We start from the raw sequence: 13,995 nt of genomic DNA, 5'->3' as shown, positions 1-13,995 counted from the left end.
TTTAATATATTTATATTACAATATATGAGTATTAGTAATTAGCTAAAGTTTTTAGTTAACATATAATAAATTTTTTATTTAATTATAATTATATCACTTAATTTTCGGCCTAAAGTTAATAATATTATTTAAAATTATTTGGCAACAAAAAAAAAAAAAACACGTTCAGTTTTCACAAGTAGATTTGTCAAATATGCCTTTAGGAGCAGCACTGTCGCTTTCCTTCATCCTACTAGTATATTTATATAACAAAGCATATTCCAGCTTCATATGTACATATATAACACAAACACACACATGTATATAATATATTATACATACCAACACACATGTTTTACATAGTGGAGATAGATATATGCATATTCAGCCTTTAAATCATTTTTTAATGCAGATAAAACAATAAAAGGATGCTGTAATTTTCTTCAGAACATTAAAACGAAAATGCAGAAAAATAACATCTGTAACCCAAAAAGTTCCTGAGTTCTTTACTTGACCTGCAGATAGATAAATAGTTAGTGAAATGAATAAAACTCAAGAAAGCAAAATCTGATCTGCTCAGTTTGCTATGCAGGTATGGAAGCAGCAGCTGAACTGCTGCATATATTTTCAAATCCATATGGTCAAGACTCCATATATACACTAATTTATTCAACAGACTAAGAGAGTTTAACTATGAGCTGTAACTTATACCAAGATTTTCTGTAACAAACACAAAACCACAACTGTAAGGTAACTATGGGGTATAGAATGATCTTGCAGTTAAACAGACCAAATCTGGGCCAAGCTGCAAATAATTAGTCCTATGGAAGGTATAAGAAAGTTCCAAGCAACTGTAGCAGAGCTGCTAAATAGTAAAGCTTCATCTATAGATTGTTTATGCTATGTATGTACCACCTATATCAACTGCTGCAAACATCAAGAACTTCATCGCGGGTTGGTGCTCATCCACAGACAAAGAAAATGAGGTTTCCAGAGTCAGTTCCATACTTGCTAGATATGCTAGCTACCGGCTATATTTTCTGTTTCTTCTGCCTCTTCCTTCTGTACACAACACTATATGATTCCTTTGTTTCCTCTCCCTCTGCCATGCTGTCTCCCTCGACTTCTTTCCTGGTGGCTTCTGCTATAGTGGCTCCCTCATTGGTTGCTTCTCCAATCTTTCCCAGTTTGTCTTCCTTAGATTTTCTACCCACTTCTTTCCAAGTGACTTCCAGGACAGCTTCATCAGTAGCTTTCGCAGTCCCCACCAGTTTGCCTTTCTCAGATTGTCCAACATCTCCCATCACAAAGTCTTCCTTGGCCTTTTCAGTTGCACCTTCCATTTCTCTCAGCTGAGCTTCAGTTAAGACCTGAAGAAGTTCCAAAGGCATGGCGGCAGGATCAAGATCCATGCAGCCACTAGGAGCATTATGGCCTTCTTGACCTGAAAGCAAGTATGAAGGGACCTGGTGAGAGAACCGAAACATCTCTTCTCTCGGGACTGTCCTGGTTTTTCTTAGTTCTGGATGCCGGTAAAAAACAGTCTTAAAGCCGGCAACTTTCACGAGCGGAACTACTATGATGCCCTTCTCTTCGTCGTAATCACTAAGCACCTCCACCATATCATATTTCTGTATAACTTCATCAGGGGTAAACGCATTCCAATCAGATGACCAGTTCCTATAGAGAGCCCAAACATCTCCCTCTTTAGGATATATCTTAATGACTCCTTTTCTGCCTTTTGTCCAGTTAACCTTGTGCGAGAAGGAATTTAGAGATTTTTTGTCTTCATATTTCCCTACCCGAAAATCTCCACTAGTCTTGTAAAAGCCAGAACCAATCCAGTTTATTGGAGCCAGTTCATCATTGCTCTTTGATCTAAGCCACCTGATACGCATTCTGAATGGTTTCCGTGACACCACATCATCAATCATGGCATAGTAACGAGGCATCCCATCATCGTCATCATAAACAGCCCAAACCTGATTTTTTTCAAATGAATCTTCTGTTCTGTCATTATCAAAATCATGAAAATCAGGGTCAGGAACACTCATGGTCAGCATATCAGATTGCTCTGTGCTTGGATCAATATTAGACCTGGCAAAGGGAGACTCTGAGGTCTCAATGGCAGGCTTGTTATCTATGGACTCTACACATTTACTTACATCTGCTTTCTCACTATCAATCGCACTGCTTTTCTTCTTTTTCAACTCCTTATCTGAAGTAACAGCAACCAATTTCAACCCATCAAGTTTCTTTAGAATTGTCTGTTTGCCCTTCATCATCAACAGATCTCGAGTCTTCAGTTGCGGCATATCCGTTCTAAGATTAAGGGTGTTTGCTTTTCCTGCCTCAGTAACTCTCTTCCTAGATGCAGGTAGACCTATTCCAGTGGCAACCAGATTAGCCATCCCTACTGCAGTAATATTCTTCTTATGTTCGTCAATCCATCTTTTCTTCTTAGACTTATCACCTCTCATTGCTGACCCAATAGATAAACCAGAACCTAGTTTCTCATAAGCATGACAAGCTTTCATATGAGAAGCATTCTCTCTCATATCAGAAGTTGGGACTTCTTGGTTTCTTTTTGTTTGTCCAAATATTGGCAAAACAACACCTTGAGCTGAAGCAGTTGAGAAAACCTGTTCTGAAGCATTTTTAAATGATGCATTTAATAAGTTCACACCGGTGGTAACCAGATTAGCCATCCCTGCTACAGTACTATTCTTCTCATGTTCATCAACCCATTTTTTCTTAGACTTATCACTTATTGCTGACCCAATGGACAAACCAGAACCTGATTTCTCATAAACATGACGAGCTTTCATTTGAAAAACATCATCTCTCATATTAGAAGTTGGAACTCCTTGACTTCCCTTTGATTGTCCAAATACTGGCATAGCAACACCTTTAGCTTGGGCAGGTGAGAAAACCTGTTCTGTAGTATTTCTATCAGTGCTCGATTTAATGCATGCATTTAATAAGTTCACACCGGTTGCAACCAGATTAGTCATCCCTACTGCAGTACTTTTCTTTCCATGTTCATCAACCCATCTTTTCTTCTTAGACTTGTCACCTATCGTTGACCCAATAAACAAATCAGAATCTGCTTTCTCATAAGCGTGACGAACTTTCATATGAAAAACATCATCTCTCATATAAGAAGTTGGGATTCCTTGGCTTCCCTTTGATTGTCCAAATACTGGCAAAACAACATCTTGAGTTTGAGCAGTTGAGAAAACCTGTTTAGGAGCATTTCTATCAGTGTTTGATTTAGTGCATTCATTTACTAAGTTCACATCGGTGGTAACCAAATTAGCTATCCCTGTTGCAGCATTATTCTTCCCATGTTCGTTAACCCATTTTTTCTTCTTAGACTTATCACCTCTTACTGACCCACTGGATAAACCAAAACCTGATTTTTCATAAACATGACGAGCTTTCATCTGAAAAGCATCATTTCTCATATTAGAAGTTGGGACTTCTTGGCTTCCCTTTGATTGTCTAAATACTGGCATAGCAACACCTTTAGCTTGGGCAGTTGAGAAGACCTGTTCTGGGACATTTCTATCAGTACTCGATTTAGTGCATGCATTTAATAAGTTCACACCAGAAGATCTTACTGGAGGCATCCCATGAGTAGATGCATTTTCACTTGTTGTATGGTCATGAGAAAGTTCACTTGTTGTATGCTGATGAGAATTCTGCTCACGCATAAAACGGTTTGGCAAGATTGATGAGTCATTCGCCCTTATCAGTGGGTTTGGTATCTCAACAGCTAAAAAAGGTTGGTGGCAGTTAGGGCATAGAAGATTGCGGTTCAGGTAAGTTTGGAAGTATTCAAATTGCATTTTACAAGAAATGCAGGTAGTCCAAAAGGTCCTCGATGTAGGACGAGGAGGCACAGATGATTTGAGAGGAGAATTGCTCTTTTGACTCATTGTATTTGGATTGATGTTGCTTGAAGAACCGTAGAAAGAACCTTGACTACTTGGCATTGCTGATGTTGATCCCTTGTTTGGAACATTCAAGTTTATGCCTGTTAAGTTCTGTTTCTGGTCATATGCAATTCTCTTGGCTTTGTCAGACAACAAATTCCATCCTTCTGATAAAAGCGAAAAAGCTCCCTCTGCACCAATAGATCTGTTTTTATCAGGATGAAGAAAGAGAGCTAAAGTGTGATACCGTTTCTTGATTGTCTCATTATCAGCTGATGGTTCGACACCAAGAACTCCATACCAGTCAACCACGCCATTTTTCTTTTGCTGAGCAGATACATACACATCAAAAGTTGCAATCAATTGAGAAAGACCATCAAGATTAGGATACAACTTCTGTGCCTTCAGAGCCCATTTTTTTGCACCAGCAATGTCATTTTCAGTAAACTTCTTCTCTGAAAGCTCTTTTGCCCTGATGGCCTCATCTCTATTACATTCCATGTCAAGTATTATTTGTCTTTGGCTGTTTTCCTTCTTCCTCTTAAATATCGCAAAACACAATATCCACAAGCATTAATGAAGAGCTGCCTTGAACTTTAAACCTGACAAAACACAATGAACCCAATATAAGAAAACTATTTGTTTGCTTCTTAAGATGAAAATCAAACACAATATGAGAATAAAAAAGATAAAATCTTTATTAATTTCACCAAACAAAATATTTCTACATGCATTAACAATGAATTACTTTTGATTTAAAGCCCGATAAACCAAGAGAATGAATCCAATATAAGGAAACTATTTATTTGCTCCTTGAGATGGGGATCAAATCATGATAAGAGAAAAAAAAAAAAAAAAGACCTTAAATACCCTTTAAGTTGATGAAACACAACATCCACAGACATTAATAAGGACCTACCTTTGATCTAAGACCTGATCAACAAAGAGAATGCATAACTAAAATATTACTTTTCTTTGAGGGGCAAGTAAATTCTCATAGATATTTTTAATTAATAATTTCTCTTACAGTTTTTGGAAGGAACATTAGTATTTCATGGCTACAGATATAGACTAAGGAAGAAAAAGAGAAATAAGATATGTATTTCAATGTTTCCCTTCAACTCCACAATATTTATCATTTATTTGACACGAATAGTAAAGGGAATTATGTGAAGAGAAAAATGAACTATGGAGTGTGTGATTTGAACTACTGATTGACCATTGCAAAAATATATTTTTCTCGGTTATATTGAAATTATCTTCTTGTTTCTTGAGATAGTAATCAAAACTCATTATGAAAATAAAAGGAAAACCTTTTGTACATTTTATGTTGACAAACATGATATCTACGTGCGTCAATAAGAATAATAATATTCATAACATTAAATTCCAAGTACCATTTTTTGTTGTCTTCTTTCCTTCTTTGGCTTATTTCAAGTACGAAAAAAACATAATATCAACAAGACTAAACTGTGCTGTCTATTACAAACCATTCACGTGCATCAATAAACAGTTACCTACGAATTTGAACCTAATAAGCCAAAAGAATCTACCAATCTTTTTTCCTTCTTTGGCTTATTTTTAAGTAAAAAAAAACACGATATCAAGAAGTTTGAACCGCGTTGTCTATCATACACCATCCACATGCATCAATAAATAGTTATCTCTGCATTTAAACCTAATAAGCCAAAAGAATCTACCAAACACAAGGAAATTATTTGGTTGCTTCTTGAGATGAGAATAAAACAGATACAAGAATACGAAAAGAACGTGCCTTCTTTAATCTTCCCAAACACGACATCTGCATGAATCCCAACAAATTGTCTATGACCTAAACTAGATAAACCAAGATCGAGAATCCAAAATAATGAATTTATTTCCTTGATTCCTGAAATGAAAATCAAAATAACAACAAAATAAACACAAAACCTAAAATACCTTCTAAGTTGGCAAAAGACAATATGCATATGCATCAATAAGGACTTCCCTTTGATATTAAGACCCAATAAACCCAAAGAATTAAATATAAATAAACTCTGTCTTTTTCTGATATGAGAATCAAAAGACAATATGAGAAAAACAAAACCTTGTGTACCTTCTAAGTTGGCAAACTAGATATCCACGTGCCTCAATAAGATTCAAGCTACCTTTGTCTTTGATTTAAAAATCTGATACACCAGGACATAAAAAACCCAACATAAGGAAATAAGTTAATTGCGTCTTGACATGGGAATTAAAACACCAAATGGTAATAAAAGAAAGAATGCAACCTTTTAGCATGATATCATAAAGAGTTATACTTAATAAATGATTTTCCATTTGCAGAAACTCGATTTTCAGAAGAAATAAATAGATGATAGCGGCTGATAAAAATGACAAAAACTTAATATATTAAATTTGAAATCTAAATGAGGATAGATACATATATATAAAAGAAAATCTAAACACCACAACTTCAGCTTCCATCTTCAATATGTCAGTTCATGCACTCGTGGGACCTTTGTTACTCAAGAAAAACACCATAAATATATAAAATAATTTACTTGTAAATGCAATAAAAATTCAAGAGGAAGAATAAAACATAGACATAAGTAGTACATCCATAGTTTTAAAGACATTACCTCAATTCTTTTCATCCATATTTAAACAAGGGTAATCACAAATACTGTAGCTCTCAGGGAAAAATTATATCAAAATTTAAACCTTAACCCATCCTTTTAATAGACTACGTTAATAAAAAACAGTATTACACAAACACTGAAAGACACTTTATTCTCTCTTAATCTCTAAAAACATATACAGTTCTAAATTATCCAAAACAATATACAAATAAGAATTACAATACTACTAGAACTCATAACTGATCATTTAAATTAGAAGAAGACATCATGCACATACCTAACCATTATTACCCATAAGGTGAACTCGCAACTTCAGATTCCAGAATCACGATCAAGTAATGCATAAAATCTGTCAACCAAAAACATCAAATAGTTAAACCAACATCAATAAGTTACAACGAACTGGAAATAAAAAAGAAAAAACAGCTATAGTGCATAAAATTGGACCTACAATCGTCAGAAGCTGAGCATGCAAGATCGGACAGGAGAAGCGGTATGAGTATCGGGTCGGGAATGGGTGCTGACGTTTTGAGTTTTGGTCTGACGGGAAGATAAAAGCCGGTTGGCTTTGGTGAGAGAGATATGTACCAGTTACAGAATGCGGTTAAAGTAATCGGTTTCAGACGGTCTGAGAAATGGGGAAGAAGGGAACCGGATTAAAAACGAGAGTGATCGGCGATAAACGCTAAGTGGGTTTTCGGTGGAGAAAACCGTGGCACCCCGAATTGACGACGGCTATCGGCGAGTGGTTGGTTACAGGGAGAGTCTAGGGTTTTGTGCAATGTGGGTAAATGAGGATTGGAATGGTTTGATCGGGAGAAGAAGAGCGGGAATTCGGAGAAGAGAGTGGGTTGGTGAAGCAGAGATGAATGAGCAGAGAGGTTTGGGAAGACAATGTGAGATTAGGTTTTTGGGTCCGCCGAGACTTGTTAGGGTGGAGAATAAGAAGGGGATTTGACGAGTAGAAGGAATATATAAGGGGAGAGATAGGGTTGGCGGAGCGGAGGAGACCGTGGTCAGCCACGCGGCTGAGGCTCTGCAAATCTTCGAGCATGCAAGCGAAAACTCGTATTTATATTTTTATATTTGTTTGAATATATATACATATACATATTTATTTTTTTAAAAATATCGCTTGAAAATATTTTGGGTTGGGCTTTTTGTTATTTTATTTATTAGTCCAGTCTCTTACTTGCCTCTCCACTCAGGCTTTCATAATGAAATACTTAAAATGGATTAAATTAAAATTTTCAAATTTTATTTTAATTTGGGACATTTAAATATATTTATTACATATTTTTCAAATATTAGATTTTTAATTAAAATGAAAGTTTGTTAGATTAATAGAGATTAATAAATAACTAAATTAATTATGTGATATTTTCATTAAAATAAGGAAATAAATGAAAATATCACATAATTAAATTTGTTCAAAAATGCCATGAAAAACGTTACTCAATGAGGAAAAGAATTAGGGATTAATTTTTTTTTTTAATTTATGAATTTAATAATTTATTAATTATTGTTATTATAAATTTTGATAAATTAATTAAGAATTATATAAGTAAATAGTTACCTTATATTTTAATTTTAATAAATTAATAAAGGAACAAATTCAATAAAAATCTGTTGCATTAAATTATAATATGAGAATGGTAAATAGAATTATAAAATATCTAATCCAAAATGGTTCGCTTTATAATATTAAATCTGTGAAATATAAAAATATTTTTCTCAAAAACAAAAGGATATGAAAAACTAGTAGTCATCAACAAATTAATTTAGCGAATTCTCGATATATGTTAGTTCTTTTATTAGAGATTATGATGTTTGGCTTTCAATAAATAATTACATAATTAAACATATAATGAAATCATAATTATAGCTTTTTGCTGTATTAATTATGTAATAATTTTATTGATCAATTTAGTTTATATTTAATAAATTATATCATGTATATTTATTTATATATCTATTTATCTTTCTAGAGTTGTATTTATTCAATGTATCTATTTACAAAAAGTTTTTTTTTTAATGATTAAATAAAATCTATATCATGAATTTTTAAAGAAAAATATCTACTTGCATTTTGGTTTAACTTGACAGAAAATATTAAATGTGAAAACTAATTAATTACTTATTATTTTATTTACTAAAAATTATTTAATATTTTCATACTTAAATTAATATTTTTGCTTCAATTATAAAAAAATGTTTTTATTAATTATTTTTCTCTTCCATACCAATTATATCATATTTATCTCTCTCTATATATTTAATTCTCCTTAATCATATAAGTAATGAAATAGTTAAATTTCATATTACTATCTATCAATTTAAAGGATTTAGAATTTTGTATATTTTATATAACAAATAATTGTAATGGATTGGCAACATGGATCATAACCCTATTGACAATATTTAACTTATCGACAACTAGACTTCCCTAAACGACTACATATTTATAACTTTTGGTACGAATTTTGTTACAATATTTTATAAAATTTCAACTTATAAATTGTATAAATTACAATGTAGTTTCTAAATTACCTTGGTGTTATTTTTGCCACGAATATTGATATAAATTTTTAATGTAAAAAACGTGATTTTAATAGAAAATTTTATGTATTTTTATATTTTCAAGTTTACATAATTATATTGTGAAGATAACAAATTTTATATGTATGTTTAAAGTTATTTAAATTATAATTGAGGTTGTCTTCCTTGGTCTTTTCAATTGCACCTTCTATTTATCTTGCATGAGTTTTAGTTAAGACCTAAAAAAGTTCCAAAGACATGGCAGCAAGATCAAGCTCCAGACAGCCACTAGGAGTATTATGAGTCTTCAGCCATCAAGTTGTTTTAGAATTATCTGTTTGCCCTTTATCATCAACAAATCATAAGTCTTTTGTTGCGCCCTACCTATTCTACGATTAAGGGAGTTTGCCTTTCCTGCCTCAAGAATGTCATTCGTAGATCCAGGTAGACCAACTATGATTGGAATTCGATTAGCCATCTTTGGTGTAGTTCTATCCTTCTTATATTCGTCTACCAATCTTTTCTTTATAGTTTTATCATCTATCACTGATCCAATGGACAAACCAGAACCTGATTTATCATAAACATGAGCAATTTTTATCTAAAAAACAACATCTTTCATATCAAAAGTTAGAACTCCTTGATTTCTCTTTAATTATTCAAGTACTGGCAAAACAACATCTTGAGCTTGAGTAGTTGAGAAAACTTGTTCTTGAGCATTTATAAATGATGCATTTAATAAATTCACACTGATGGCAAGCAGATCAGCCATCTCTGCTGCAATATTATTCTTCCCATGTTTATCAACCTATCTTTTCTTCTTAGACTTATCACCTCTTGCTGACCCAATAGATAAACCATAATCTGGTTTCTCATAAGTATGACGAGATTTAATCTAAAAAACATCATCTCTCATATAAGAAGTTGGGACTCTTTGCTTTATCTTTGACGGTCCAAATACTGGCAAAATAAAACTTTGAGTTTAAGCAGTTAAGAAAACCTGTTCTAGAGCATTTCTGTTAGTACTTGATTTAGTGCAAGCATTTAATAAGTTCACACTGGTGGCACCCAAATTACCCATCCCTTCTGTAGTAATATTCTTCCTATGTTTATCAACCCATATTCTCTAATTAGACTTATCACCTCTTGCTGACCCAATGGATAAACCAGAACCTGATTTCTCATAAACATAATGAACTTTTATCTAAAAAACATTATCTAACGTATAAGAAGTTAGGACTCTTTGGCTTTCCTTTGATTGTCTAAATACTGGCAAAACAATAACTTAAACTTGAATAGTTGAGAAAACCTGTTATGGAACATTTTTATCACAGCTCAATTTAGCGCATGCATTTAATAAATTCACACCAATAGACCTTGCTGGAGGCATGCCACGGGTAGATGTGTTTTCATTCATTATATACTGAGAAGAATGTTCACTTGTTATATGCTAATTAAAATTTTGCTCGCGCATAAAATAATTCTGCAAGATTAATGAGTCATGACCTTTATTGGTGGGGCTAGTATCTCAATAGCTAAAAAGGGCTGGTGGCAGTTAGGGCATAAAAGTTTGTGGTTCATATAAGTTTGGAAGTATTTAAATTGTATTTGTCTCTCAAGTTTGGGTAGGAACATTAGTATTTCACTGCTACAAATATAGATTATTGAGAAAAAAAAATATATATTTCAATGTTTCCAGTCAACTCCATAATATCTATCATTTATTTGGCATGTATAGTGAAGGGAATTATATGAACAGAAAATGAATTACGGAGTGTGTGATTTGAAGTACTGACAGGCCACTGCAAAAATATGTTTTTCTCGTGTATATGGAAATTATTTCTTTGTTTCTTGATATAGAAATCAAAACTCATAATGAAGAGAAAAAGTAAACCCCATATACCTTATAAGTTGACAAACACGATATCCACGCGCGTAAATAAGAATAATAATATTTATGACATTGTAGTCAAAGTATTATTCTTTGCGATTTTTTTTGGGGTCTTATTTTAGGTATAAAAAAAAAACATGAAATCAAGAACATTGAACGTCTTGTCTGTTACAAACCATCTACGTGCGTCCATATCAATAATAATACTCGTAACATTCCATTCCGAGTACTAATCTTTATCGTCTTTTTTCCTTCTTTGGCTTATTTCAAGTACGAAAAAACATGACATCAAGAAGACTGTACGTCTTATCAATCACAAACCATCCACGTGCATCAATGAACAATTATCTTTGCATTCAAACCTAACAAGCCAAAAGAATCTACCAAACAATAAATTATTTTATTACTTTTTTATACGAGAATAAAAGAAGATCGTACCTTTTTTAATCTCCCAAACACGATATCTACATGCATCACCTAACAAATTACCTATTATCTAAACAAGATAAACCAAGATTAAGATCCCAAAATAAAGAAATTATTTACTTGATCCTTAAAAATGAATATAAAAAAACGTTAACAAAATAAAAAAACAAGACCTAAAATGCTTTTTAAGTTGATAAAAGACAATATCGATATGCATCAATAAGGACTTCTCTTGGATCTTAAGACCCAATAAACCAAGAGAATGAAATACAAACAAAACTCTCTCCTTTTCTTATATGGGAACCAAAAGAAAATATGAGAAAAAGAAAACCTTGTGTACCTTCGGAGTTGATACCCACGTGCCTTAATAGGATTCAAACTGCCTTTGTCTTTGATTTAAAACTCTAATACATCAAGACATAAAAAACCAAACATAAGGAAACAAGTCAATTACTTCTTGACATGGGAATTAAAACATGATATGATGGTAAAACAAAGAACTCGAGCTTTTAAGATGACATCATAAGGAGTTGCATTTAATAAATGATTTTTCTTTTGCAAGAAACTCGATTTTCAAAATAAATAAAAAGGTGATAGCGGCTGATTAAGATGGCAAAAACTTAATATATCAAATTTGAAATCCGAGTGAGAGTAGATACACATATATAAAAGAAATCTAAAGACCACAACTTCAGCTTCCATCTTCAATATCTCAGCACAGAACCTTCTGTTACTCAAGAAAAACAAAATAAATATATAAAATAATCTATTTTTAAACGCAATAAAAGTTCAAGGAGAACAATAAAACATACACATAAGTAGTACGTGCAGGGTTTTAAAGACACTATCTCAATTCTTTCAATTCATATCCAAATAAGGTTAATCACAAACACTGTAACTCTCACGGAAAAATTACATCAAGTTTAGACCTTCACCCATCTTTTTAATAGATCAAGTTGATAAAAAATAGTATTACGGAAAGACTAAAACACACTTTATTTTCCTTTAATTTTTAAAAAATACGTTCAGTTCTAAACTATTCAAAACGATATGCAGAAAAGAATCACAAGACTAAAACTCATAACTGATCATTCAAATGAGAATAAGACATCATGCACAAATATAAACACTGTTATCCATACGGTGAATTCGCAACTTCAGACTCCAAAGACACGGTCAAGTAACGCGCGAAATCTGTCAACCAAAAATATCAAAAAATGAGAAAAAATGGTTAAACCAACATCAACAAGTTACGACTAGTAGAAGGAAAAAAAAAAAAAAAAAAAAAAAAAACCAGCTCTAGTGTATAAAATTGGACCTGAAATCGTCAGAGGCTGAGCATGCAAGATGGAACAGGAGGGGAGAATCGGTACGAGTACGGGGTCGGGAATGGGTGCTGACGTTTCGAGTTTTGGTAAAAGCCGGGTGGTTTTGATGAGGGAGATATTTACCAGTTACAGAATGCGGTTAAAGTGATGGGGTTTGGGACGGTGCGAGAAATGGAGGGAAAGAGAACCAGATTAAAAAGGAGAACGATCGGCGATAAACGGTGGTGGGCGATAGAGGTAAGTAGATTTATTGGGTGGAGAAAACCGCAGCACCCCGGAAGTGGCGGCGGCTGTCGGCGAGAGTTTGGGGTTGCAGGGGGAGTCTAGGGTTTTGTGAAATGTGGGTAAATGAGGATCGGAATGGTTTGATCGGGAGAAGAAGAGAGGGAATTCGGAGAAGAGAGTGGGTTGGTGAAGCAGAGATGAATGAGCAGAGAGGTTTGGGAAGACAATGTGAGATGAGGTTTTCGGGTCCGCCGAGTCTTGCTAGGGAGGAGAATAAGAAGGGGATTTGACGAGTCGAAGGAATATATAAGGGGAGAGATAGGGTTGGCGGAGCGGGAGGAGACCGTGGTCGGCCACGCGGCTGAGGCTCTGCAAATCTTCCAAACATGCAAGCGAAAACCCGTATTTATATTTTTATATTTGTTTCAATATATACATATGTACATATATTAATATATATATTTTTTTTAATTAAAAAAATTTTCTTGAGCATATTTTGGGGTGGGCTTTTTCTTTTATTATTTATTAATCCAGTCTCTTACTGGGCCCTCAAGTCAAGCTTTGTATTTATTGCATAAAATATATTTATTACATATACTTATGTTTTTTAAAATATTAGATTTTAAGTGTATACGAGGTTTGTTAGGTTAATAGAGATTAATAAATAACAAAATTAATTATGAAAATCTAACAAGAGGATTAAGCTAAGCAAATAAACGAAAGTGGAGGATTTTGTTAAATTTGTTTAGAAATGCTATGAAAAATGTTATCGAACGACGAAAGGAGTCAGGGATTAAATTTTTTATTATTTTAATAATTTGTTTGCTATTTTAATTATAAATTTTGTTGAATTAATTAAGAAATAAAAATTATAAATAAATAGTTAATTTTTTATTTTAATTTTGATAAATTAACGGAGCAATAAATTCAATAAAATCTTGCTGAATTAAAACATGATATGAGAATGATAAATGCGTGTGATTTGTCATAAATAAAATCATAAAAAATCTAATTCAGAAAAAGTTCACTTTATACAATTAAATATGAAA

At 33.0% G+C, this 13,995-nt stretch overlaps 1 protein-coding gene and 1 long non-coding RNA gene across 5 annotated transcripts; both read right to left on the bottom strand.

Annotated features, from left to right (window-relative positions):
• Positions 1 to 461: 461 nt before the first annotated feature.
• LOC110820533 (uncharacterized) lies at positions 462 to 7,593 on the bottom strand. Of its 4 annotated transcripts, XM_088211585.1 has the most exons (5): positions 6,990 to 7,593; positions 6,816 to 6,887; positions 6,013 to 6,085; positions 5,692 to 5,805; positions 462 to 4,519 (listed from the first exon to the last, which is right to left on the bottom strand). In XM_088211585.1, the coding sequence occupies exon 5, from the start codon at positions 4,416 to 4,418 to the stop codon at positions 1,011 to 1,013; it is 3,408 nt and encodes a 1,135-aa protein (XP_088067711.1). In that variant the 5' UTR covers positions 4,419 to 4,519; positions 5,692 to 5,805; positions 6,013 to 6,085; positions 6,816 to 6,887; positions 6,990 to 7,593; the 3' UTR covers positions 462 to 1,010. The 4 variants fall into 4 exon arrangements, with proteins under 4 accessions (XP_088067711.1, XP_088067712.1, XP_021905714.2 ...); XM_088211586.1 differs by lacking the exon at positions 5,692 to 5,805 and having other exon boundaries at positions 6,986 to 7,593; XM_022050022.2 differs by lacking the exon at positions 5,692 to 5,805.
• A 3,100-nt stretch (positions 7,594 to 10,693) lies between these two features.
• Positions 10,694 to 13,346, bottom strand: LOC148239755 (uncharacterized). The gene is made up of 4 exons (XR_015816293.1): positions 12,712 to 13,346; positions 12,536 to 12,587; positions 11,734 to 11,797; positions 10,694 to 11,463 (listed from the first exon to the last, which is right to left on the bottom strand). It is a non-coding gene; the product is annotated as an uncharacterized LOC148239755 (long non-coding RNA).
• Positions 13,347 to 13,995: the final 649 nt, after the last annotated feature.

This window comes from Carica papaya, chromosome 9 (genome assembly GCF_054855325.1).
Source record: "Carica papaya isolate Zhongbai chromosome 9, ASM5485532v1, whole genome shotgun sequence".
Classification (NCBI taxonomy): domain Eukaryota; kingdom Viridiplantae; phylum Streptophyta; class Magnoliopsida; order Brassicales; family Caricaceae; genus Carica; species Carica papaya.
Note: the sequence above shows the minus strand (reverse complement) of the source record. Positions and strands in the feature narration are given on the sequence as shown.

Bases quoted from the DNA above. Each gene is read 5' to 3' on its own strand.
- LOC110820533 (XM_088211586.1), bottom strand. From the start codon at position 4,418: ATGGAATGTAATAGAGATGAGGCCATCAGGGCAAAAGAGCTTTCAGAG.